At 43.3% G+C, this 26,412-nt stretch overlaps 1 protein-coding gene across 1 annotated transcript in view; it reads right to left on the reverse strand.

Annotated features, from left to right (window-relative positions):
• ABCC3 (ATP binding cassette subfamily C member 3) overlaps positions 1 to 26,412 on the reverse strand; it is a 117,490-nt gene that overhangs the window by 8,850 nt on the left and 82,228 nt on the right. The window contains exons 14-25 of the mRNA XM_077458775.1: positions 25,697 to 25,784; positions 20,672 to 20,738; positions 17,081 to 17,207; positions 16,636 to 16,812; positions 15,109 to 15,276; positions 14,725 to 14,908; positions 11,086 to 11,191; positions 10,455 to 10,608; positions 7,960 to 8,167; positions 7,519 to 7,829; positions 6,102 to 6,301; positions 1,664 to 1,790 (exon numbers count right to left, since the gene is read on the reverse strand). Coding sequence (XP_077314901.1) covers positions 1,664 to 1,790; positions 6,102 to 6,301; positions 7,519 to 7,829; positions 7,960 to 8,167; positions 10,455 to 10,608; positions 11,086 to 11,191; positions 14,725 to 14,908; positions 15,109 to 15,276; positions 16,636 to 16,812; positions 17,081 to 17,207; positions 20,672 to 20,738; positions 25,697 to 25,784 — 1,917 coding nt within the window. The remainder of the gene's footprint in view (positions 1 to 1,663; positions 1,791 to 6,101; positions 6,302 to 7,518; positions 7,830 to 7,959; positions 8,168 to 10,454; positions 10,609 to 11,085; positions 11,192 to 14,724; positions 14,909 to 15,108; positions 15,277 to 16,635; positions 16,813 to 17,080; positions 17,208 to 20,671; positions 20,739 to 25,696; positions 25,785 to 26,412) is intronic.

The following is a 26,412-nucleotide window of genomic DNA, read 5'->3' on the forward strand; positions in this document are numbered from 1 at the left end:
TTAAAGTGAATGTAAGCAAGTGAAGGTAAAAAATGTATTTTTCAACTTTGGATGGAAAAGGGAAAGGTTTTATACATTCACCGACTTGTCTTATGTCATAGAGACAGAAAGTGATGGGAAATCCTACATTTTGAGTTGCCATTATAGGAATAGGAAATCCTCCTAGGGCACACCTGTTGTATAGGGGGTTTCCACTCACTTTGCGTCTAGGTGCCATTATCTGTCCAGGGGCGAGCATCTGTCCCTGTATGATTACTTCTGAACACCGGTGGACAGCTGTGGTCATAGCTTTGTACAGGTTTCCTGGCCATAGATGTCCACACACACTTGGGCTCCCGCCGTAGTTTTTGTGGAAAATACTTGCCGCACCACACCTTATTTGGTGTGATTAAAGCCTAGTACACCCTTTTTTGTTGTTGTTGTTGTTCACCCCAGTAGGCTGAATGAAATAAAACTGCGCTTGGGAGGAGATCCTGTACGAACAATCCAAAGTTAGTACAGCGATCTCCCCAGCTAAGATTTAGTGTTCTCACAGGGGGGACTGCCCCTGATTGGATGCCGATCGGCAGACCTTTTTCGGTCATGCCCCTTCGAAAGAAGCTGGACGTTTGGGCGCCTTCTGTCAGACCGCCTGCCGTATACATGGGCCAAATATGTGGGCCTTTAAAGTGATTCTAAAGGCAGAAGTTTTTTTTTTCTTAATGCATTCTATGTATTCTATAATCTCAGTGTGCCGCAGCCCCCCCTAATACTTACCTGAGCCCCATCTCGATCCAGCGATGCTGCACGAGATCCTCGGCTGTCTGGGACTCTCCCTCCTGATTGGCTGAGGCACAGCAGCGGACGCCATTGGCTCCCGGTGATGTCAAAGTCAGTGAGCCAATGAGGAGAGAGAAGGGGTGGGGCAGAAACATGACCGCATGTCTGAATGGACACACAGAGCAGCGGCTCGGCTCGAGTTTACCCATAGGAAGGGGCTAGCCAAAGGACCCGAGAAGAGGGCTGCTCTGTAAAACCACTGCACAGAGCAGGTAAGTATGACATGTTTGTTATTTTAAAAAAAAAATGATTTTATGATCACTTTAAAGGTCTCATGCACAGTGATCATTTGCTTGACTCTCCCGAATGCCTTTTCTCCTGGTAAGAGAAAACCTCCTTAAAAATTGTGCCTAAAGCCGCATTTTGCACATGAGTTTAGGTGCATTTACACGTGTTCAGGTCAAGCGTTTGAGCGTTTATGTAATCCATTGGCCATAATATTAATTTATATTGGCCATTGTTATGAATGAACGCCCAAGCACTAGACTAGTCTGGCATTTAGGCGCGTTTATATGCGTTTACGTGCATTTAGGTGCATCAAGCGTTTTCTCTGCCCAAACGCTTCTATCCTGAATGCACCGGTGATGGGTTTTTTTCAGGCTGTAAACACCTATGTGTGCATTGACACATAGGCTAACATAGAGGTGCGTTTACAGGCAGAAAAAAAAAGTCAAATGTCTGTAAAAGCAGCGTTTTTTAAGCCAATGTGCAACAGCCATAAATCTAAAGGGAAAATACCTTGTTTATAGAAGAACTTTCATTTCGTCATTGAACTCAATGTGCATTTGTCTTCAATTTAGCTATAGAACTATTTTATAAAACCAAAAAGCTATTTATTTTTTACCTGCAATGCATAGGACACAGAGAGACCCACAAGCCCCGGGGTGAGGCTTTCTCTACCAATAACTGCAAATAGAGCCGCGAAGAGGACAACACAATTCCCAACAAACTCCACCCGTATTCCCAGCCACCTGCCAACAAAACAGAACAGAAAATCATCATTCACGCGGCTTTTGGTTTGAGATATTTGCTCTTGTTGCATGTAATAAATATGAAAATGAGTGATAAAATGTAAGAGGGTTAAAAGAAATGAAAATGACGGCCAGGTACGATGTCCCGTGAAAACACATGGGTAGACAACGAGGCGCCATGACCGTTCTAGACAGACATAACTAGAGAGAGGAACGCATGAGGTCAGAAGACGGAATGAGATTAGACATGTGCATTTCGTTTCGTTCCGATTGGAAATTCGGACAAATTTTCATTATTCGGACATTCGGATGCATCTGAATTACAATGCTAACGAATTCAACCGAATTCGGCCGAAATTTGACTCAATACCGGATTCAAAATGATTTCAACATGATTCGACATTATTTCAACCGCATTCGAAAATATTTTGTGACCTGACTTTAGGGCCATGTATCTCGGGGTCCCTTGGTGCTAGAAACTCCAAATTTGGATATGTTATAGTACTAGTACTACGTGTGCTTGCATACCAAATTTGGAGTTTCTAGCATCAAGTGTTCCCGAGATACGTGGCCCCAAATTCGGGTCACAAAATGTCAAGCACTTTTCTGCAGCAGAGAATGACATTTTGCGATCCGATTTTGGGGCCACATATCTCGGGATCACTTATAGCTAGAAACCCCAAATTTGGTATGCAAACAAAATAGTACTAGCACTAAGTGACCCCGAGATACATGGCCCTAAATTCGGGTCACAAAATATTTTCGAATGCGTTGAAATAATGTGGAATCATGTTGAAATCATTTTGAATGCGGTTGAAATAATTTCGAATCATGTTGAAATCATTTCGAATCCGGTAGAAATATTTTCTAATTTGGTTGAAATATTTTCGAATGTGGCCGATTTTTCGAATTCGGTAGAAAACTAAACGAAATCCGAAAACTAATTTAAGGAAGTTAACGAATATATCTAAACGAAATTAATAAATTAACGAATTAAAACGAAACTAAACAAATTTTTTCCTTTTGCACATGTCTAAATGAGATCTCAGTGCCATCATGGACGCTGTGATTATGCCATAGGAAAGGGGAGGGTTATAGGGAGATGTCAACCATATTTAATATTAGAAACATAATGATATAATAATTATCAATTACAAAATTTCTTTAATTAATTTAGCAAAAAACATTTTTTCAAGTACAAATTGCAAAGATGAAAGAAGAACCTACAAACAACCAACCAGATTTTGGCCTTTTGCTCACATGACTACGGTAAATTGAACTGTGATTGAATGTTCTGGACTATTGCAATTTATGGTATTTTGTAACTGTGACAGAGATGAGCTAATAATAAAAATACAGGATGGGGGGGGGTATACATTATGCTACTTTTATTTGGTGATAAACATATTCATGTGAAGGACATTACAGGAGGCCCTGGATGTCAGTGGGTGAGGAGCTCTACAAAAAGTAGTCAAGAATTAATTTATTGTATTAAAGAGAACATGGGTACCCTCTAGGGTTGAGCCGAACTGCCCTGGGTTCAGTTTGAAAAGATTTTGGCAGACTTCAAAGAAGTTCGGATGCTGAACCTGAACCCCTTATAATCGAAGGGTGCCGAATGCATCAAATAAAAAATGACAATTTTCTGCCCTGAAATTTAAGAGAGTCTCAAAAAATGTGTGTGTGGGGGGGGCGACAACAGATCATTGCGGTCCTGCAGGACAGTTTTAGGAGGATCCACGTATATACACCTGACACCAGATAAGCATGTTGTATATCCTACTCTTGCAAGGGTTTTTAATCTCTTTCCATTAAAACTTAACTGGGATACTACACTTCGCTGGCGCTTCCTTCTCTTTCTGCCTTTCTCCTCTCAGTCAATGATGTAACCCCTCCGATCCCTGCCCATTTGCTTATGTGGGTGAATGGGCCTGGTGATGTCAGTGGTTGGCAAGAACATGGCGGGTGCAAGCACCAGCTTCTTCTTTAGCAACCATTGACAGCCGGAAGCTGTCACATTAGTCCCGTCCGAGTACTGAGATTACAGCACTCTCCAATGCAGCCAAGTGGCTAATGGGTATCCCCTTCTTCATTCTGAAAACACATTTTTTTAGGTCCAGTTGATGACTGGACTGCTTAAACCTTGGAGCATTAGGTGCTTACCATATGGTACGGGTCCAACCATGGTTGCCTGTCAAAAAAACACGATACTTTCTTCTTTAAAATCTTTTTTATAATATCTTAGAGGTGAATTGTTTAGAGACTACTTAAGTCCAATGCTCAGCCATGTTTGTCTCTGATCGTGGCAGCTCTAATAAGTTTCACTGGACAACAAACAACTTGCTTCCTGAATACTTTTTGGTGTATTTTATAGCGTTTTGGCTGCTAATCACAAAAATAACCCGTACTTTAACCTGTCACATAACATTTTATAGAAATCTTCCGTTTTTGCTATTTGCAATACTTGTTGGCTACTCTGCATACATGAAATAAATATAGGAAAACATGGAACTGCTGTTGAACTACATCCAGTACACCAAGTACAACTGGAAGAGCTGTGGAAAAATGTAAAAATAGTGGCTCTGCTGCTTGGAATGCAACTTGTTGCATATGTTACATATGGAAATGGGGCAACCGTGCAAGAGCGTCGCATTACATTAAAAGAGAAATATGGAAATTCAAAAAATAAACATACTCACCTAGGCAGAGGCAGCATTGGTGCCCATGCTGCATCTGTCCCCCACCGGCTCTAATACTGAGAACTGAACGATCAGATGACCACTAATTGCTTGGTTCTCATTCTTTAGTGAGCAGAGTACTGATGACTGACAGTCACCGGCTCTCTGTTCTGCCCCTCCAAAGGTCATTGGGACAACTACAGAGCACCAAACTTTCATTCAGCTGGTTGACACTTTCTACAGCATACAAGACCATGAAGAGCAACATATCACTGAAGATTAATTTCATATTCTCAACAAAGGGGTAACTAGGACCTTTAGGGCTCAGATGCAAGAAACCGTGAAGGGCACCCTTGACCCTCAGCTGGGGGAACCCTTCCCACTGATCCTGAGGCACTTTTTTATAGTCCTGCAGCGAGACCCATTCCCGCCAGGCTATGAGAGCACACAGGATGGCCAGGGGGCAGCAGGACCTGGATAGGAGGAGCGACGACATATAAAGGAACTCATTCCCTCCATTTTACTCCTACAGCCGCTGAATGCCTGCAGGAGGGAGGAGAAGTGGGCTTTCAGTGGCTTCAGGAGGAGAATGTAGGGCATTGGTTCCTCTACACGCCACCAATGTGAGCCCTGTAGGTATGTTCCCTGTTTCTCAGGATTTCTACATCATTCAGTCATTCTTAAATTATATTTGTGTTCAGTTCAAAGGGGTCAATCATGATCACCAAAGGTTTTTCAAGGAGTAAAACTTTTGAAAAACAATTGTCCAGGGTTACTGGATGAAATAGATGTTTTTTGGTATCTTATTCCAGACATCAAATGTATCCACATGCTAAACCAGTGGTTGCCGAATTGCGGCCTGGGGGGCGGATGTGGCCCTTTGCTTGCCTTTATCTGGCCCTTGGGGCACTATTCCACTGACACCAATGATTGGGCATCATTCCCCCTCTTAACACCATCAATGGGGCATTATTCTTCTCATTGATATCAACAATGGGGCTCTATTCCTCCCATTAGAACCAATGATGGAGGACTGACCCCAGGGGGAATTTTCTACTTACACTGGCCACAGTCTGCCCCCCCAAAGCCTGAAGTAAACTAAACTGGCCCTCTGCTTAGTAAGTTTGGAGATCCTATCCTTAACCAGCTATAATATTATTTTAAAGGAGCGGCTTAAGCAGTTGGGAGGTGGAGGTTGAAATCTGTCAAAATAAATAAAATAAAAAAACAACAATCCACCGTCCGGTATACTTTAAGGTCAGGCCTGCTACATCAGCACTTGCGATAAAAGTTTTCTAAAGGGGAACGGATATGCAGGTGAGGTTAAGGCCCCTTTAAGGCACATCATGGCATGAGGTTTTACCTGATTGGAGTGTGAAAGGGGACGGAGAGGTTTAATCCGACAGAGCAAACTGCAGGAAGAGAAGAGGCAGAGATGACAGTTCCCTCACCCCGAGAGCAAGAGACAGAAGAAGCTAAAGCAGCAAAAGCAAAAATTTTATATAGAAAGAGAGAAGTCACAAGAATAGCAACAAAAATTATAAAATAAAATAAAAATATGGAAGAGGGAAATTTATGTACAAAAAAATTAGCAGAAGAAACAATTTAATAATCCAAATCCTGGATCTCTCACCTGTTGGACACTATGCCCGGGTAGTAGCTCTTTTGGTTTTCATCCACCTTGTTGTCACTGAATTGGATGAAACTGGTTTGCCTTCCATAGGCCCTGATGATACTGGCACCCGTGATGGTCTCTGAGAAATGGGAATATATGGGGGACCTGCTGACTGACTCCAGACGCTTCAATTGCCGGGAAGTAGCTACATAGAACCTCTGTGATTGGGAGAGGACATTGACTGAACATTTCATATGGTTTGGAATATTTAATACTATAAAATATGTATGGAAAAACATTACTATAAATTACACAGTGACACTTGGGGGCCCCAGAACATTGACACACTTACACTTGGGGGGTCCCAGGAAAATGACACACTGACACGGGGGGGGGGGTCACAGGACAATGATACACTGACACTTGGGGGGGGGTCACAGGACAATGACACACTGACACTTGGGGGGGGGGGTCACAGGACAATGACACACTGACACTTGGGGGGGGGGTCTCAGGACAATGACACACTGACACTTGGGGGGGGTCACAGGACAATGACACGCTGACACTTGGGGGGTTCCAGAAAAATGACACACACTGATGGTTTGGGGGGGGGGTCTCAGAACAATCACACACTGACACTTGGGGGGGGGGTCCCAGAACAATGACATACTGATGCTTGGGGGGGTCCCAGAACAATGACACACTGATGCTTGGGAAGCACAGTACAATGGCACACAGACACCTGAAGACCCAGAATAATAACACATTGACACTTGGTGGTCCAATACAATGCCACACCTGGTGGTCCCAGAACAATGTGACACTGACACTTGGTGGTCCCAGTACTATAACACAGTAACACTTGGTGGTCCAGTACAATGACATACAGAAACCTGGTAGTCCCAGAACAAGTTGACACTGACACTTGGGCGTCCAGAACTATGACACACTGACACTTGCTGGTCTAGACCCATGACACACTGACATTTGGGTGTCCCAGCACAATCACACACTAACACTTGGTGGTCCAGAACAACGACACACTGACACCTGGAGGTTCAGAACAATGACACACTGACACTTGGGGGTCCCAGTACGATGGCACACTGAAACTTGGTCCTAGTACAATGACACACTGACACTTGGGGGTCCCAGTACGACAACACATTAATACTTGGGGGTCCCAGAACAAATACATACTGATACTTTATTGTCCCAGAACAATGTCATTTATGATCCTAGAACAATGATACACTGACACTTGGTGGTCCCAGAACAATGACACACTGACACATGGTGGTCCCTGAACAATGACACTTGGTGGTCCCAGAACAAGGACACACTGACACTTGGTGGTCCCAGAACAATGATACACTGACACTTGGGGGTCCAGTGATAAGATCTGTAGTTCCTCTTAGTATATTTCACTCACCTGTACAAATACGTAGACAAATGCCAGCGGTATAATGACAACGGCAAAGAGTGGCGTACTGGACACGATCACTATCATGGTGGACAAAGACGTGAAAAATGTTGCCAGGAACATGAGGATGGTTGGGGGGATGACCTCATCAATCACATATATGTCTTTGGAGAACCGGTTAATGATACGTCCGATCGGCGTCGTATCGTAGAAGGATTGCGGTGTGTGCATCTTATTATCCAGGAGGGCCTCATGCAACTTTCGGGCAGCACCAATACCCGCCATGGCCAATGTAAAGGAGGACACCATCACCAGCAGACCTGTACAGTGAAGTGGAAAGCGGTCACAGGTCAATGTTCAGAAGAGTGGGGATCTTGGTACATACCAACGTTCACCACTATTCATTGCTAGATATTACATTCCAAATTTGCATTCACATCAATACATCACCTTGTAACAATCCAAGGGCTGCGTAAACGCCAACTCGCATCTGCGTATTTTGCTGTGTCCCATTGATTATGGTCTCACTAGTCCAGTCGCTGAGCCACACGTTGGCCCCGATGGCGGAGGCATTCTGGCAGCAGTATAGGAAGCAAATAAATAAAGAAACTGGGATGCCAACCGCTTTAATATATTGCCAGAATACCGTCATCTTCACCTAAAAACAAAAAATAAAGTAATTGAAAGTCAAATTCATAAAAATAAAAAAAAAGACCCCTCTAGGCCGCTTTCCACTACTCAGCAATGACGTTTGAGCATAAAATGTAAACACTCATTCTACGTCGTCTCAGTTTGCTCTACAGCACAAATGCCCAGATTTGGAAATGGCAATGAAATTAATACTTTTCGTCTAAACAGGCACGCGAATGCATGCATTAACCCTTTTGCTGCCTGAGCTGTTTTTGCGCGCATTTTAAAAATCATTTTAGGCCTGAAGATTATGTAAAGGCCCAAATACATATTTTTTTCTGAAAAGAAACACCCTAGAGCAGGGGTAGGCAACTTTAGAGAGATGAAGATTTACTTGAACAACACTGATGAAGTGAAAGATCACCAGGCACCGTGTCCTATTGCTAGGGCTGCTTCACACCAGAACGCGTTGCCAGAAAGGTATGTTCCATGTGTGTTTCCTGCACCATGTTCAAAACGCACAGCCTTTGTGATCTACTGCGGGTGATGATACATTGTTAACCCTAAACACAGATTGCAAAAGCAGTGTGTTTGTGGACACAAAAATAAAATAAGTATTACAAGAGAGTGCAAGGTTTAGGAGTGTGTTACACACAGAATGCAGGGATTAGGAGAGTGTTACGCTCAGAATGCAGGGATCAGGAGTGCGTTACGCTCTAAATGCAGTCTTCAGGAGTGTGTTATGCTCTAAATGCAGAGATCAGGCGTGCGTTGTGCTCAGAATGCAGGGATCAGGAGTGCGTTGTGCTCAGAATGCAGGGATCAGGAGTGCGTTGTGCTCAGAATGCAGGGATCAGGAGTGCGTTGCGCTCAGAATGCAGGGATCAGGAGTGCGTTGCGCTCAGAATGTAGGGATCAGGAGTGCGTTGCGCTCAGAATGCAGGGATCAGGAGTGCGTTGCGCTCAGAATGCAGGGATCAGGAGTGCATTGCGCTCAGAATGCAGGGATCAGGAGTGCATTGCGCTCAGAATGCAGGGATCAGGAGTGCGTTGCGCTCAGAATGCAGAGATCAGGAGTGCGCTATGCTCAGAATGCAGGGTTGGGGGGGGGTGATGTGAAGGGTGGTAGAAGACACTGCTATTGGGTTGGTCCTGCACATAGCAGTGTCCCTGCCTCCCTCATATCACGCCCCCCCCCCCCCCCCAAACACACACACACAGTATTGTCCTCTTCCAGCCCTTTCCGCTATAACAGTGACCTACGGACCCCCCTCCCTACCATTGCAGTGTTCCATAGCATCCTACCTGTGCACACAGAGGAGAGCGAAAGGCAATACAGTTCTGGACAAAGGGTGGGAGCTGGCAGAGTGACTTAGGACCTAGCAACCAATCACTTGCAGGTTAACTTTAAAAGTTAATTTGGCAAGCTCCTCCTCCGTCCTGAGTTGTTACATTCATATATTCATGTATGTGGGGTTTGGGGGCTCAACCTTTTTTGTAGGGGATTTTAGGTGCTTGGGTGTAGCTTTTATTTTAATACACTTGATACATTAAAAAAAAAAAAATTACCAATTATTATTATTATTTTTTTCATCAAGGAGACAATAAGTGTGCTATGTGACGCATTTTATCGTGACAGGTTCTTTTTAATGAGTGAAATTAATGGAGCGCGGATTGTCATACTGGCTGGGGGAAGTGACACCAGGACCCGGAAGTGATGTTTTACACATCGCTTCCCGGTCAGTAACAGGAAGGGGAGATCAGTGAGGGACGTACGCTGATCTCCCTCCCCACTACCCGGCAGTGCCTGGTGTGCGGAGCCTAGGGGGGCGATACCGGTAGTAACGGGAATATGTGAAAGAGATCTGGTGGCTGCTCAGCCACCTGATCTCTTCCATCTGACACCTGAGCTGTCATATTTACAAGCCCCCAAAGCCCAGCCCCCCCGTAGTATGTATGGTGGTGGCAGTAAAAGGATTAATTGGCAACATCTTTTCTTTGGAGTATATCTAAAGCTATCCGTTTTTTTGGAAATGAATCTCTTTGCAATGACCATTGTCGCCAGAACTAGATTTCCCCTTAAAGTTTAGCATCTACGATCACTTTTTCGTCACAGAAAATGGTCACCAGTACAAACACAGAGGGTGAATCTCCCCAGCAGGGACACACAGAGCATTAAAAACCTGACAGAGGGTCCAATCCTTCCAATTAGAGTAAGCTATTTCAGTCCAGGAGATGATCCTGTACAACCATGCAAACTGGAAGGCAAGGTCGGAGCTCAGCTTTAAGATGGAAGATTACTATATTTCACACACCCTCCCCGTCTCGGTGGTTTCTGTCTGGATGAGTTTTTCCATTGGCGGTTTCTTCACTGCAGCCGTCTCAGACGTCTTCCTCTCACAGACCCTCCTCCGCGTGGACATGGCGTGCTGCGTCGGCTCCGAGTCCGATGATAGGACGCTGATTTGCCTGGAGGACGTCACGAAAGAGTCATCTAATGGTATAAATCATAACACACCACACAAAGGCATAGGACCCAAAATTCACATCGATCATTCACACCTATCATACACATAAATCACACTGATCATTCACACACTGATCATTCTCACAGATGACACCATTCACTGTTCATTTACACCCATCACACCGATCATTCACCCCAAACACACCATTCATTCACCCACACACATACTGATCATTCACACGTTGCACCAATCATTCACACTGATCTTTCACACATCACACTGACCATTCACATAGATCACAATGGCCATTCACACATCAAACTGATCATTCACCCCGAACACACATACTGATCATTCAAAAATTGTCATTCACACGGATCATTCACTTATATCACACTTATCATTCACACATCGCACCAAACTTTCACACTGATCATTCACACATATCACACCGATCATTTACACCGACCACACTAACCTGATGAACTTTTTGCGGGCCTCATTGGCGATGGGTTCATTGTCTACCAGGTCGGTGTGATTGCTCAGCGTCTCCTCCGCCAGTAACACCTCCTCTTCATCCAGGACTGGGCAGGAGAAACAAAATCAGAAGAAAAGTTAAATATGGTGGATGGGGAACAGGGATACATGTCAGACTTCCATTAACATAAGGAATAAAATTTGCACAATGTTAAGATTAGAGTTACTACAACATGACTAACCAATAAATAAAAAATAGCAAAGGTAAAGCTGACAATATTTAAAGTGGACCTGTCATCAGTGATCACATAGAGTCGCCTCCCAGGCATTATTACCCACTTAAAGTGGAAGTAAACCCATGGATTTAAACAGTTAAAAAAAAGGCATGCCGGGAATGCTAACTGCACATTGGCTGTACTCTCAGCCAAACTATCAAACCATCCAATGGCTGGTGTCATAACGAATCACATGTGCAGCACCATAGCAGTTGAAGATTAAACAGAGGCAAAGATGGCAGCTTCCTTGGCTGAAAACGATAGGGAAGTTTACTTCCACTTTAAAGTGAAGGGGTTAACCAACATATGTTTTCTTGTGAGAATATTTTGCTGTCCTTCAATATAGATACTATTGTGGTATAAGCCGGTGTCTTGTCAAATAGGGTCCTCCATCAGATGCTGTCCTCTGCGTACTGCGCATGCGCAGTACACAGGAGCACAGATTCCGAAAATTGCCGAGGACGAACGGCGCCTGCGCCGTGAGTCCAGGTTCTATCCCCACTATCCAAGTGGACATAGAGTTAGAATAAAAAAGAGCCGAGCGCAGCGAGGCCGAGCCCGAAGCGTGGCGAGCGAAGCTCGCCCGCGAGGGGCCCTCTAAAATTCTAAACCCTATGTCCGCTTGGATAGTGGGGCTACCTCCTCCACTCACGGCGCAGGCGCCGTTCAGCTTCGGAGATTTTCCGAAGCTTCGTCTGCTCCGTACTGCGCATGCGCAGTACGGAACGGACACATATCGATGGCCGGACTCTATTAGGCAGAACACCGGCAACAAACTATTGGCCAGAAAGGTAGACATTTTTGATTGTTGTCATTGTTTTAGAAGACCTCCTGTCAAACACTGGCCCTAAGCTTAACTGCAGTTCTGTCAATAAGAATCAACAATACCCTGAACCTTTATCGTATTTGGCCTATGGCATTTTAGGCTTCCACCTGGAGCCTATAGACTAATTGCATCCCTCATGTAAACTGATGTAGAAACCCAATTTGAAAGGATTACACTCATGTGGGAATGGCTACCAAAATTTCCAAGATAAAAGGTCAGCAACAAAAGATGAAAAGGGAACTCTGCTAAGAGACAACACTAGGAGCAACAGACTGAAAGAATGAAAAACTCCAATAGTTTGAGTCCTGCTTGCTACAGAAATTGTAAACCAGCTATAACAGAGGGTAAGTGACTTTTACGGGTAGTTCTGTCAATTACATCAACAATACATTTTTGACATATTTGGCCTATGGCATTTTAGGCTGCCATCTAACGTTTGTAGACAAATGTGCATCCCTCAAAAAAACTGATGTAGGAACCCAATTTGAAAAGGCTACATCCATCTAGGAATGGCTACCAAACTTTCCAATATAAAAGGCCAGCAGCACAAGCTGAAAGAGGAACTCTGCCAGAGGAAAACACTAGAAGCTACAGGCTAAAAGAAAGACTAAAAAAAAAAATTATTTCCTACAATTTCTTGAACTACGTGTAGCCATGCTTGCAACAGAAATTGCGAACCAGCTATAAAAGAAGCTAAGTGACTTTTAGGGGTGAATTTATAAAAAGATTTGAATAGCTGTTTATCCATCGAAGCTGCATGTACATTTGGCCTGTGCGAAAAACTACATTGGGGCCACAGGATAGAGCCATCATACGAGTTACGGGTAGTTCTGTCAATTAAATCAACAATACGATTTTGACATACTGTATTTGACTATACTGAATGGCTACCAAACTTTCCAATATAAAAGTCCAGCAACACAAGCCGAAAGGGGAACTCTGCCAGAGGAAAACAGTGGCTACAGGCTAAAAGAAAGACTAAAATAATTAAAAAATAATAATTTTCCTACAATTTCTTGAAATACTTGTAGTCCTGCTTGCTACAAAAATTGCGAACCAGCTATAACAGAAGCTAAGTGACTTTTAGGGGTGAATTTATAAAAAAATTTTAATAGCTGTTCATCCATAGAAGCTTCATGTACATTCGGCCTTTTCGAAAAACTACATTGGGGCCACAAGCTAGCACTATTATAGGAAAGTATGCTTCCCAAGCGCCATCTAGTGGCAACAATCCAGAATTTTCCACTTTCACACATTTGAATTGCAGAGAATATAGCCTGGAAACATCAGATGTTGCCACATTCACATGGACTGAATTTACATTTAGTTTTAATGGATGAACAACTATTCAAGTTTTCTATAAATACACCCCTTAAGTGTATCCCTATTGCATATAGACCAGTGCATTTGCTACGAAAGGATAGTAAGTGTTTGCGTGTGTGTGTACATGCATATTTGTAGCACTATGAATGCCTTGTACACAACACAAGAAGCAAAAGGCTAATAGAAGGAAAAGAATTAAAAGAAAGAAAGACTGCAAAGACCAAGAACCCGTTTTCCTGCAATGGCTTTAAATGCCTGGAGTCCTGCTTGTTATGTCTTTTACTAGTAATTCTGTCAAGAAAGAATCAAAATTGTCTGAATTTTTTTACATATTTGGAATTTTTAGGCTGCCATCTAGAGCTTGCATCTCTCATAGAAAATGATGTACAGTAGGAACCCAATCTGAACAGGCTTTAACCATGTGGGAATGGCTGCCAAACTTTCCAATATAAAAGGCCGGCAGCACAAGCTGAAAGAGGAACTCTGCAAAGGGACACCACTAGTAGCAACAGGCACACACATAAACAATTAATTAATTCCTAATGACACCCTCATGCATCTGCTGAAATGCATGCGCAAAGTGCACGATACCACAGCTCCATGTAATTCAGTAAGATGCGATTTTGCGAAAAGAGTCAGGGCATGTTCAGACCATACAGCTGCGATGGAGCACATGTGTGCAAGGACATCCTGTTGATTTTAACGGCTGCCCTGCACATGAGAAAAAAAAAGCAGAAGTCCCTGACTTTTGCAAAATTGTGCTGCACTGAAACACACAGTGATGTGGCATGTTTTGTGGTGCGCACATTAGCAGATGGGTGGGGGTGCCATTAAGAATTAATGCCACCCCACCCACCTGCTAAAGGTCAGGGTGTTTCTGTGTGTGTGTGTCGGGAAAGCGCGTGATTTTTTGCGTGTTTCTGACATACAGTGTAAATGTAGCCCCAGGTACATGTTTATCGTGCTTAGGGCAGCTCAATAAAATAAATGGGCTGAACTAGGCAGGGGAAATGGCGCATGCTCCACCACACCTGCATAGTGTGAATGGAGCCTTAGTGTTTGTGTGTGAAGTGCAGCTACGTATACCCATCCAGCGGTATTCTTTAAAATGGTTTGTAAAAAAAAACAAAAAAAAAAACACGGAAAAAAATATTAAATATATAATAATAAAACAAAACAATCAAAGAAAATAATGTAAGAATTATGTGGCATTTACTGGTTGGCTCTTCCTCTTCCACATCATCGTCAAAGGCGTAGTTCCGCAGGAATTCGGCAAAAGCTCCATTTTGCTTCATCAGTTCCTGATAGGATCCCGTTTCGGACACCCTCCCGTCCACAATGACCACAATGTGATCGACTTGTGGCAAGAAACTGATACCGTGAGTGACCAGGACCCGAGTCTGCGAGCGACAAACACCAGGAAATTTATGTCAGATTACTAAACATTTGAATTTGGCTCCAAAATAGGCTTATAGCGAATGACAGAAAAAGAGAAAGCAGTTTCTAAGTGTGGCCCCTGGGCCATGCATCATTGGGCAGCTGCCCAGTTGGCCAATACAGTAATCACAGATAAGGAAGACATGTCTTGATTTGTACTCGCCTTCCCTCGCAGCAGTCCATCAGGTCCAATGACATTGTCAAAGATGTGCTTAGCGACGTGAGCGTCCACGGCAGAGAGGGGGTCATCCAAAAGATAGACATCAGAATTGCTATAAACAGCCCGAGCCAAGCTGACCCTCTGCTTCTGGCCCCCGGACAGGTTAATACCCTGTAATGTTAGAGGGAGGAAAATATTTTCAGCAGGGAGCAGTAATGCCAAATCAGGAGATAGATGAGCAATGTTAGTGACTTGGCAATGGTGCGTGTATCATAAGACTGGCTGAACAGGAGTCTGAATAGTCTGTAGGGGAACAGTAAACATTTATGTATTGCAACTTTGCATTTGGCTATTTGTCTGATGTTCAGTTTTAGGCTTCATTTAGATGTTAGGTTGAGGGAGGGAGGTCGATAAAAATGTGCGGTTGAGCTGCGTTTTTGCCGTCCGTCCCTTAAGTTGCAATAGGCAGCAGATGGGGTGTTTACATGACACGGTCACAATGCTGTTCTTTGTGTGAGTAGCAAAGTCTACCCAACATGCAGCGATCGGTGGGAGGCAAGCCCCCTGAACATGACAAATTCAGGCGGTTGTGTCGTTTGCGCGCAAAAATGGGGTTAAAACAGACAGTGAGGAGGCATCCCATATAGTCTGAGCTAAAAAAAAATCTGTGCTGACTCCTATCAATTACATTGTTCCTGGCTATCTGTGTGTGGACAATAGAACACCTCCCCTCAATTTTATGGAGAAGAGAAGGCGGAGTTCTGTTGTCCTATACACTTTCTATTCTTGGGTAACAACCCTCTTCCTCTAGTTACAGTAGGTGAGCAATCACCTAAGATAGGAAGTATGTTACTGGCAGGATAACCAGATCAAAATAAAGGCAAAAAAGTCCTGAAAAAAAAGGAAACTGAATGCAGCCACCACATCTAAGGAGCTGCAATATATAACATTTAAGTTCTTGGGTTGGGATACACTTTTTTATCGTATGACTTTAGTTGAGGGGTTGGGTAAAGTTTTAGGGTTGGGAGTAGTTGATAGTGTGACACAATTAAAGCTGAACTGCAGACATACTTTAGTTATGCACAGTTGTACAGGCTCCTTTCCTAGCATCTGTTATAGCTGGTCCGTAAATTACATAGCAAGCAGGACTCCAGGCATCTCAAGCTATTGCAGGAAAACGGGTTCTTGGTCTTTGCAGATTTTATTTTAGCCTGTTGCTTCTAGTGTTGTCCCGTAGCAGAGTTTACCTTTTAGCTTGTGCTGCTGACCTTTTATCATCATTTAGTTAGTGCACTGGGAAGCAGCACATGTCAGAGTAGGGGATCATAGGGTTTTCGGGGGTACACCTTTTTAGCACTCATTTTAGGTGTTGAGAGACCTGTACTACCGGGCATTGGTTTCTCAACCCACAAATACAAAGTGCCATGAAAATCGGGCTCAATATTTTCTTTTTTTTCAAGACATTTTATTTTCTTGCACATTATTCCTCCTGCAAAAGTGAGCAGCTTATGACGGAGCAGATAAAATTACCTTCTCGCCAATCTCAGTCTGGTCTCCTCCTGGCAGCACCTCCAAGTCCGTGACCAAGGCACATGCTTCCAGAACCTTCTTGTAGTTCTTCTCAATATCTTGCCGGCCAAACAGAATGTTGTCCTTCAGGGTGGAATTCTGTATCCAGGCCTGCTGGGGAACGTATGCAACCGAACCCTAAAAACAAAGAGATACAAACAGGAAAATGATCAATGAGAACTATTAGGTCAGTAAGTGTGCAAAGATGCCGAGACGCCAAATATCTGGCGTTCAGGATTGGGGTTGTAATGAGGGTCAAAGCTGGAGGAGGGGAAGAGCTTCTGATCTTTGTCCAAATATATAGTAATAGGGAAGAGATATATTTCCCTGACAAAAATGTGTCTTCTTCCAAGATCTGGATTATAATAGAACATTGGAAACAAATATAGACAAAAATCCTACCAACCCTGATGGAGACATCCCCTTCCAACTTCTCGGTTTCTCCAAGAAGAGCCGACACCAGAGACGACTTTCCACAGCCGACATGACCAACTATAGCAACCAGTGAGCCAGTGGGGACCAGTAAATTGATGCTGTGGAAGAGTCAAAGGATCAGAGTGAATGTAATACACCAGAAATGAGCAATGTCTTGCATATGTGTAGTAACATAATCAGAAAAACCCAGCAAGCTTCTTTGCTGCCCTGGATTCTACGCTGGGGAGATAATCAGGAAGAGCGCAGAGAGTGTCTCCATAAAATGTTTCATCATTGGTGCCCAAAGGGCACATTTCAAAAGTAATGAAACTGTAGACCTATTGGGCTTTTTTATGTCAACCATTATTCCAATGTTCCTCTGCCAAGACTACCTACCATGCAGATGTGTCTCATACCCATCTAAGCTGCTTTGCCTCCCTGCATTCTACACCAAGGGGATTATCAGGAAGAGCCTAAAGAGGGACTCTAAAAAATGTATCATCATTGGTGCCCAGGGGACAAGTTCCCAAGTTAAAATAATTGTTGACCATCTGGAACTTTTGAGACAACCAATATCCCAACGTTCTTCCACCAAAAACTATGTTCCACACAGATGTGTCCCATGGGTTAAGCTCTTCCTGGGACAAATCTACGTGAGAGGTGGTCCTGGATGGAGGAACATTGGGACATTTGTTGGCTTGTACAACGGTGTGGGGCTACAACCTCTATCAGAACACGCAGCACATTGCATTTTAGGGTACATCTCTCTGACAACATCAAACACATGACAAAATGCGTAGGAAGGTGTTTAAAGTGGTTGTATACTCTTTTTTTTTTTTTACTTTAACCTAACCTTAACCCTGTACGGTTTAGGAGATATTCCCCTCGGTATGCCCTGCTGACTGCAGCGGCGCATGCGCACAAGGGGATTCTCGGCTGAAAATCCGGAAATGGCCGACCGGCCGGAAAGAAATCTCCCGCGCGCATGCTGACATGCTCCCTCTGCGTTTTTTGCGGGTATCGCGGCTCCGGCGGTGTGAGTGGCCGGAGCCGCGATACCCGGAAGAAACGCCGAGGGAGCATGTCAGCTCCCTCGGCGTGGATTGGGCCAGATGTCGGGGCCTCGTTCTAAGGTAAGTATTTCAGATTGAGCTAGTATGCGGTGCATACTAGCTCATTATGCCTTTTGCTTTGCAGGTGGTAAAAAAAAAAAAAAAAAAACATTAGCGGGTTTACTACCGCTTTAAGGTGACCTCGTAACGCATAGCAGCCGCTGGCTGAAATGATCGAATGTGGGATCGATTTATGCTGCAGCCTTTTGTGACATGCCGGTATTGATTTTATTTGATGTGAGTGCACAGCTTTATTTTTTAATAAACAAATTTTTATTTCTTTTTCTGCACTATAAGGTTTGGTCTGTTCTTGTACTTTTTTTATTGCATGAGCCAAGTAGGACGGGAAGACGGAACATGCCTTTCCTTGGCATTATTGGGCTCAATCCCTCAAATGCTTATGGCCACTAATTACATAGGAGAGCCATGAATGTCTGGTAAGCATTTCATGTTTTTTGTCCTTGAGCTGAAGTTACACTCTGCAGAGCTCCGTGAGGAGAGATCTGAGAGCTGATTGGAGGGAAGGGACCCACACTGCTTCACACAGCACACAGGAACAGAGCTGAGGCTGTCAGCCCCAGGCTGTGTGCTGAAGGTCCCTCCCATGTCACAATTTTTCTCTTGGTGTCAGGAAAACGTGTCAAAAGTGACTCATGCTGATAGCAGAGGAAGGTGACAGCAGACAGAAATTACACTTTCTGCTCCTAATTGAAACAAGTAAACACTATAGAGGGATAGGATTTGTTCATATTTCATTGTCTGAGGGTTACAACCATTTTAATTGGCAAACTGTGGTCTAACACAGGATAAAACAGGGGCTTCTATTTTTCTGGACTCTGTGGGGTTGATTTTAGACACATGCAGTTCGTTTTTATTCAAATTGAAATTTGGATGAATATTTTGTAATTTGGAAATTCGGATGTATTCGATAAAGAATTTAAACAAATCCAAAATAACAGATAACATTTTTTGCCTAAATGCGAATTCAAATAGTTTTCCTGCCAAATTTGAATAGTTTCCAAATCGAATTCAAATTTCTAAAGAGAATAAAATAGACTAGAAAATAGAGGAATAAGACAGATTAGAAAATAATAGAAAATAAAAGAATAGAATATAATAGAGTAAAACAGAACAGAATAAAAAATAATAGAGTAGAAAAAAAATAGAATAGAAAAAAAGGAATAGAATAGAAAATCAAAGAACAGAATAAAATAGAATAGAAAAAGAATAGAATAAAATAAAAAATAGAGCAGAATAACAAATTTAAAAAAATAAATACATTTCAAATAGAATTGATTTCAATTAAAAATTAAAGGAATATAATTTACTAGAATAGAATAGAAACAACAATAGAATAGAAAGAAGATTTAAATTAAAAATTCAAATATTATAATTTACTAGAATAGAATAGAAACAACAATAGAATAGAATAGAAAGAATATAGCCATCTGCCGAAATTCAAATTTCAAATAGAATAAATTAGAATAGAATAGAACAAACAATAGAAGAGAATAGGATTGAAAGAATATAACAATATAACCGTTTTCCGAAATTCGAATTCCGAATAGAATAAATTTGAAAAGAATAGAAAAGAATAGGCTATAATAGAAAATAGAAGAATAGAACAGAATGTAATAGAGTCGAATAGAAAAAAATATAACCATCTTCCAAAATTCAAATTTCGAATAGAATACATTCGTTTTTCGAATGGCATTCGATTCAAATAGAATTTGAATGGAACTCGATGCGAATTTGAATGCACGTCGAAAAATTTGAATCGATTTGAATAAATGAAACAAATTCTGAAAACAAAATTAACTATCTATTATCTATCTATGTAAATAACGAATCGAAACAATTTTTTTTGTGATTTACTAAAACTGGAGAGTGCAAAATCTGGTGCAGCTGTGCATGGTAACCAATCAGCTTTCAGTTTTTTGTTTTTTTTGTCAAAGCTTAATTGAACAAGCTGAAGTTTGAAGCCGATTGGCTACCATGCAGAGCTGCACCAGATTTTGCACTCTCCAGTTTTAGTAAATCAACTGCACTCTGTGTGTAATGAGGAAAGTATCAGAGAAGCAGGAACTGAGCACCTACTATGATACTACCGGGAGCAACAACACCCGGAAAAGGCCAGGAGTCATATATGATGGGTTCAGGAAGTCATCTCTGCCTTATACCAATACTCCTCATCCTCATTATTTCCTACACACTGCCTGGATACTCTATTATAGACACGGGGCTGAACTACAGTCATTGTGTTCTGGTTACAATCTTCTTCCTTCTGATGTCACAAAGATTCTAAGAAAGGAAGCAGAAGATGAGAGTCCGGGAGCACATTCTGTTCTGGACCTGGAAATCATTATAAAGGTTCAAAAAGCACACAAATTGACCACAGTTATAATATTACGTAAACGAGGAAAAGAAAGAAGATGCATTTGTGTCATTTCTATGATTATTAATATTCTTACTTATCTAGAACCGGTTCGCTGCTTCTCGCCCAGCTGAATGTCCCATTGTGCACCGTGATGGCATTTCCTGGCAATGACACAAACAAAGGCTAATTTGCTTTGACTACGTTTCCTTTGTTATTATGGCTTATAAATAAAAAAAGGTCCTTTGCTTGTAATGTGCAGAGCCAACACTAGGTGGTGCAAAATCATTCCAATGTCATTTTCCTTACTGAATTGACTCCATAGCAGGGGTCTCCAAACTTTCTAAACAAAGTGCTAGTTTACTGTCCTTAACCACTTCAATACAGGGCACTTTCGCCCCCTTCCTTCCCAGCCCAATTTTCAGCTTTCAGCGCTCTAGCGCTTTCAGTGACAATTGCGCAGTCATGCTACACTGTACCCAAATGAAATTTTTATCATTTTGTTTGCACAAATAGAGCTTTATTTTGGTGGTATTTATTCACGACTCCGTTTTAAATTTTTTGCGATATAAGCGCAAAAAAGCAGAAATTTGGAAAAAAAAACAATATTTTATTTTTTCTATTTTAAAAGAAATCCAATAAAATCAAATTTTGTCATAAATTTAAGCCAAAATGTATTCTGCTACATGTTTTTGGTAAAAAAAATTCCGTTAAGTGTATAATAATTGGTTTGTGTGATCACGGACATATGTACGCAAATGATCATGTACATATGTGTGCAGGTGATCACGTACATATGTGTGCAGATAATCATTGGGACATGTGATTTTAGTGGGACATATGTGGGGGACATGTGTTTTTATTATTTGGGGACATGTATGTTTTGGGGACATGTGTGGGGACATTGTGTTTATACTGTGTGGTGTGTTTACTGTGTGGTGATTTGTGTGTACACTAGACTGATGATCAGTGAGTAAAAAGCTGTAAAAAACAGCTCATACTCACTGATCATCAGCCGGCTGCAGCGATCCGCTCTCCTCTCCTCAGCGATGACTTCTGTGTGAGGAGAGGAGGAGCCGATTGCCTAGCAACCGGCTGTTTGTTTACATCACATGACGGCCGTGAATGGACACGGCCGTCATGTGATCAGGAGGGCCAATCACAGAGCCCTCCTGCCGATCTGAGATGCGGCGTGTCCGGGTGACACGGGCGCATCGGGATCGCGCCGCTGCGCGGGCACGCGCGCGCGCGATCCCGCTACTTCTGATGGACGTTCCTGAACGTCCTATCAGGAGTAGACGGCTCCCACCCGGCCGTATATGTGCATTGGCCGGGTGGGAAGTGGTTAAAGAGGAAGTAAACTCTCCCACTCTGATACGTCTTTTCATTTAGTCCATTATAATAAGTAATTATCAAACTATAACCACTGTAATCCAGCACAAATCGCATATTACTTACTGTTTAAAGTAACTTTAAAAAACTTGTTTCCAGGACTTAAGATGGAACTTGTTTCCATCTTAGGCCGCGTACACACGGGCGGATTGTCTGCCCAACTTAGTCCGCTGAACCGTGTTTCAGCAGACAATCCGCTCGTGTGTGGGCTTCAGCGGACTTTTTCAGCGGACAGTCTGACGGACTTTGTCTTTCGGAATTTCCGTAATTTTGTCCGTCCAAACTTGGTTTTGTCCGTCCAAACTTGGTTTCAGCGGACAGTCCGCTCGTGAGTAGGCAAGTTGGACGGACTAAGTATGGCACATGCTCAGAAAGGATTTACACGGCCGAAGGTTGCATTGCAGTGTATTGGACGTCGTTTTTCTAGTCCCGTCGTACGTGCTGTACACGTCATCGCGCAAGTTTTCAGCGGACTGTCTGTTCATCGTGTGTGGTCAAGTCCGTTCATTCAAAAGTAGGACGGACTGTCTGTCGGATTGTCTGACGAACTTAGTTGGGCAGACAATCCGCCCGTGTGTACGCGGCCTTAGGTATTGTTTTCTGAGTCCACAGTGGAGTGTATTTCCGCCCTTACATTGAGCACTTCCTGTACTGTTAACCAAGCCTCCTTCTCAATCCAATGTTTCTATGGCAACCCTGCTTCCCTGTTCATAGCTGACTTGTTTTATTTTATAGTATTTACTTGTGCCGATTATCTAGTGTTTGCCTGTGTGAGTCTTATCAGCTTCAGCTGATAAGACTGCAGTAATGTCACATGGTCACATGGGGTGTAGTAGGAAGCTCTGAGTGATTATGAAGTCTCCTGGGATTTCAGTGGTGTGCTGTAGGAAGTTCTAATAATAGATAGACAAATACACAGAGTGTGGCGTAAATCAGGGGAGATCTGGGGCATGCTCAGTGACATCTTTCTAAACAACAAAAAGGATTACAGCAATACTACAGCAATACTAATCAAGTAAGGAGATATCTACAAGCAGTGTTCATTAGGGTTTTTTATGAGAGTTTACAACCACTTTAAAGCGGAGTTCTGCCCAAAAGTGGAACTTCTGCTCATCTGCCTCCCCTCCCCCCCTCCAGTGCCACATTAGGCACCTTTCTGGTGGGGGAGGGGGAGCGGGTACTTGTTTTTGACGGGTACCCTGTCCCTACTTCCACCAGAGCTTGCCGCAGTGAGGTACTTCAGAGGTCCGGCTCCCTCCTACCCACCCCCCCCCCCCCCACCGCCAGGCCAGTAAGAGAGCGCAGCCACGCTTCGTGGATGAGCAGTAGCGACTCGGCCATGAAGTCACAATGCTTCACTGCCGGGTTCCCTTACTGGCAATGGCGGTGGCAGCACCCAACAGCTGCAGTGCCAACATCCTGGACTCCAGGACAGGTAAGTGTCCTAATATTAAAAGTCAGCAGCTACAGTATGTGTGTGTAGCTGCTGGCTTTTAATTTTTGAAAGGGTGGGCGGAATTCCGCTTTAAAGTAGAACTAAAGGCAAAACTTTTTTATTTCGTTTTGGATAGAGTGTAGAGAGATTAGAACACCTGCCAGTTTTTATTGCGGTCTGCTTCCCTGTTAAGGAGATTCATCCTCACTATTTGTCCTGTTTAACTTTATCATTGAAAGGGAAAGTAAAAAAAATTACCCAATGTTTGGGTTGTCCCCAGAAAAGTAATAGAGGGGAAATCTTACAATGGGGGCACTAGTTCTGGTGACCTGGGGGTCCCCAAGAAATACCTTTGATTTACAGGGATTCCTTCTCACTTCCTGTTTGGCTATAAGATAGGAAGGGAAATCTCCTCAATGGGACACAGATGGCGAAAAAAAAAAATCTGACACGGGTTATAACCCGTTCTGTCCAAAATGAAAAAAAAAAAAGTTTTGCCTATAGTTTAAGACTTTAGGGGGCCGGACTGTGGTTAGTGAAGGAGAAAATGCCTAGGCATCAATGGAAGTAAACAATGCCCCGTCATTGGTATCAGGGGAAGGAATAGTTCCCCATCATAGGTGTCAGTGGGAGGAATAGTGCCCGATCATTGGCGTCAGTGGGAAGAATAGTGCCCTATCATTTTCCTCAGTGGAAGGAATAGTGCCCCATCAATGGCGTCAGTGGAAGAAAAAGTGCCCGATCATTGGCGTCAGTGGAAAGAATAGTGCCCTATCATTTTCCTCAGTGGAAGGAATAGTGCCCCATCAATGGCGTCAGTGGAAGAAAAAGTGCCCGATCATTGGCGTCAGTGGAAAGAATAGTGCCCTATCATTTTCCTCAGTGGAAGGAATAGTGCCCCATCATTGATGTCAGTGGAAGGAATAGTGCCCCATCATTGGTGTCAGTGGAAGGAATAGTGCCCCATCATTGGTGTCAGTGGAAGGAATAGTGCCCCATCATTGGTGTCAGTGGAAGGAATAGTGCCCCATCATTGATGTCAGTGGAAGGAATAGTGCCCCATCATTGGTGTCAGTGGAAGGAATAGTGCCCCATCATTGGTGTCAGTGGAAGGAATAGTGCCCCATCATTGGTGTCAGTGGAAGGAATAGTGCCCCATCATTGGTGTCAGTGGAAGGAATAGTGCCCCATCATTGGTGTCAGTGGAAGGAATAGTGCCCCATCATTGGTGTCAGTGGAAGGAATAGTGCCCCATCATTGGTGTCAGTGGAAGGAATAGTGCCCCATCATTGATGTCAGTGGAAGGAATAGTGCCCCCTCATTGGTGTCAGTGGAAGGAATAGTGCCCCATCATTGGTGTCAGTGGAAGGAATGGTGCCCCATCATTGGTGTCAGTGGAAGGAATGGTGCCCCATCATTGGTGTCAGTAGAAGGAATGGTGCCCCATTATTGATGTCAGTAGAAGGAATGGTGCCCCATTATTGGTGTCAGTGGAAGGAATGGTGCCCCATTATTGGTGTCAGTGGAAGGAATAGTGCCCCATCATTGGTGTCAGTGATAAGAATAGTGTCTTGTATTAGTGTGAGGAATAATGCACCAGAGGGCCAGATAAAAGTAAGCTGGGGGAGCATCCGGCCCCCGGGCTGTCATTTATAGACCACTGTTCTACGGTATTGAGTGGAGAATGCGGGCCTAGAACTGAAGATTTTGACGGTATATCACTAAATTGGGGATAGGCAAGTAAAAGAATGACAGGACAGGCTAAAAAATATTGTATTTTGATGCTTGTGAGTGGCTAATGCTTGTAATGATTGCAGTCAATAGTTGATTGCCTTTTTTTTACAGCCTTTTATTTAGGAATTTATTTAATTTTCAGGTTTTATTTTCCATGTTTTTATTCATAATCTGGGGGGGGGGGGCACCATATTTCTACATCCCATATAGTGGCTCACTGTGAATTAGCACTGCACACTGTCTGTGGTTCCCTATTCTCAGGGCTCTAAGTTTGCTCACGCTGATGGCAACAAAAACGAAGCAAAAAATTGTCTCTAGGCGGCTGATCATGCAAGTGATTTTATCTTAGCATTTGTTCAGAAAGGATGTTGCCTGTACTGACATACAGCTAGGTGGAATGGAGGACAATATGGAAGCAAACACTGTAAAATGTAAATATCACATAAAAGTGACTCTCCAGCTGAGGTCCTACTAATATCACCCCACTGATAGCACATTGTACTTCCCACTCCATCATAGGATGGCTTGCCCTTTGGAGGTGCAGGAAACAAGTTAACTTACCAGGAAGAGTCTTATCCTTGTTCACGGCATCGGGGTCCAGCTCATCATTGGCCAGAAAATCTTGAATTCTTTTTATGGAGACGCTAGCCTGCGGCAGAAAATAAAATGAGCGGTGTTCATAATAGTTAGTGAGCAGGCCATGGACGTATCATGACAGCTAGTTATAGATATGGGGAGGAGCAGACCCCTTAGTGGTTGTCAGAAGCACAGGTTTGATTGGTGGATTGAATCATTCATTCATATTTGCCACCATTTCATCCAAGAGACGTGTGACTGGGGTTGGTTGGAATGTTTTACCACTACATGGACACTTATGCGCAGGTGAAGTCGGTTTGCATGGGAAATGAATGGGTGCACATCCATTCATCATCCAAAAATCCAGGCTAAGACCCCTTTCAGACCTAAGTGGGCTAATATGATGTATTAGACCACTTAGGTCCATTCGTTTTAAATGGCAGCTCTTCAAAAACTGGACCTGCATGGTTCGTACTGGGGCAAAGTCTCCAAGATGAAAGGTCAAAGTGCAAGTCCTGCCCTTTTATCACCCCTTTCCAGCTGCTGAAGTACCCAGTTCTTCCCCCATTGCCTGCCCCTTGGCCCAGCCCAGGGCTGTATTTTGTATTATGCAGCACTGATCCACCTAAATGAATTTAGTGAATACCTGTAATGCCGCGTACACACGACTGGACTTTTCGTCGGACTAGGTCCGACGGTCT

Source organism: Lithobates pipiens, unplaced genomic scaffold (genome assembly GCF_037356315.1).
Source record: "Lithobates pipiens isolate NorthernLeopardFrog02 unplaced genomic scaffold, aLitPip1_a1.2 Scaffold_28, whole genome shotgun sequence".
NCBI lineage: Eukaryota > Metazoa > Chordata > Amphibia > Anura > Ranidae > Lithobates > Lithobates pipiens.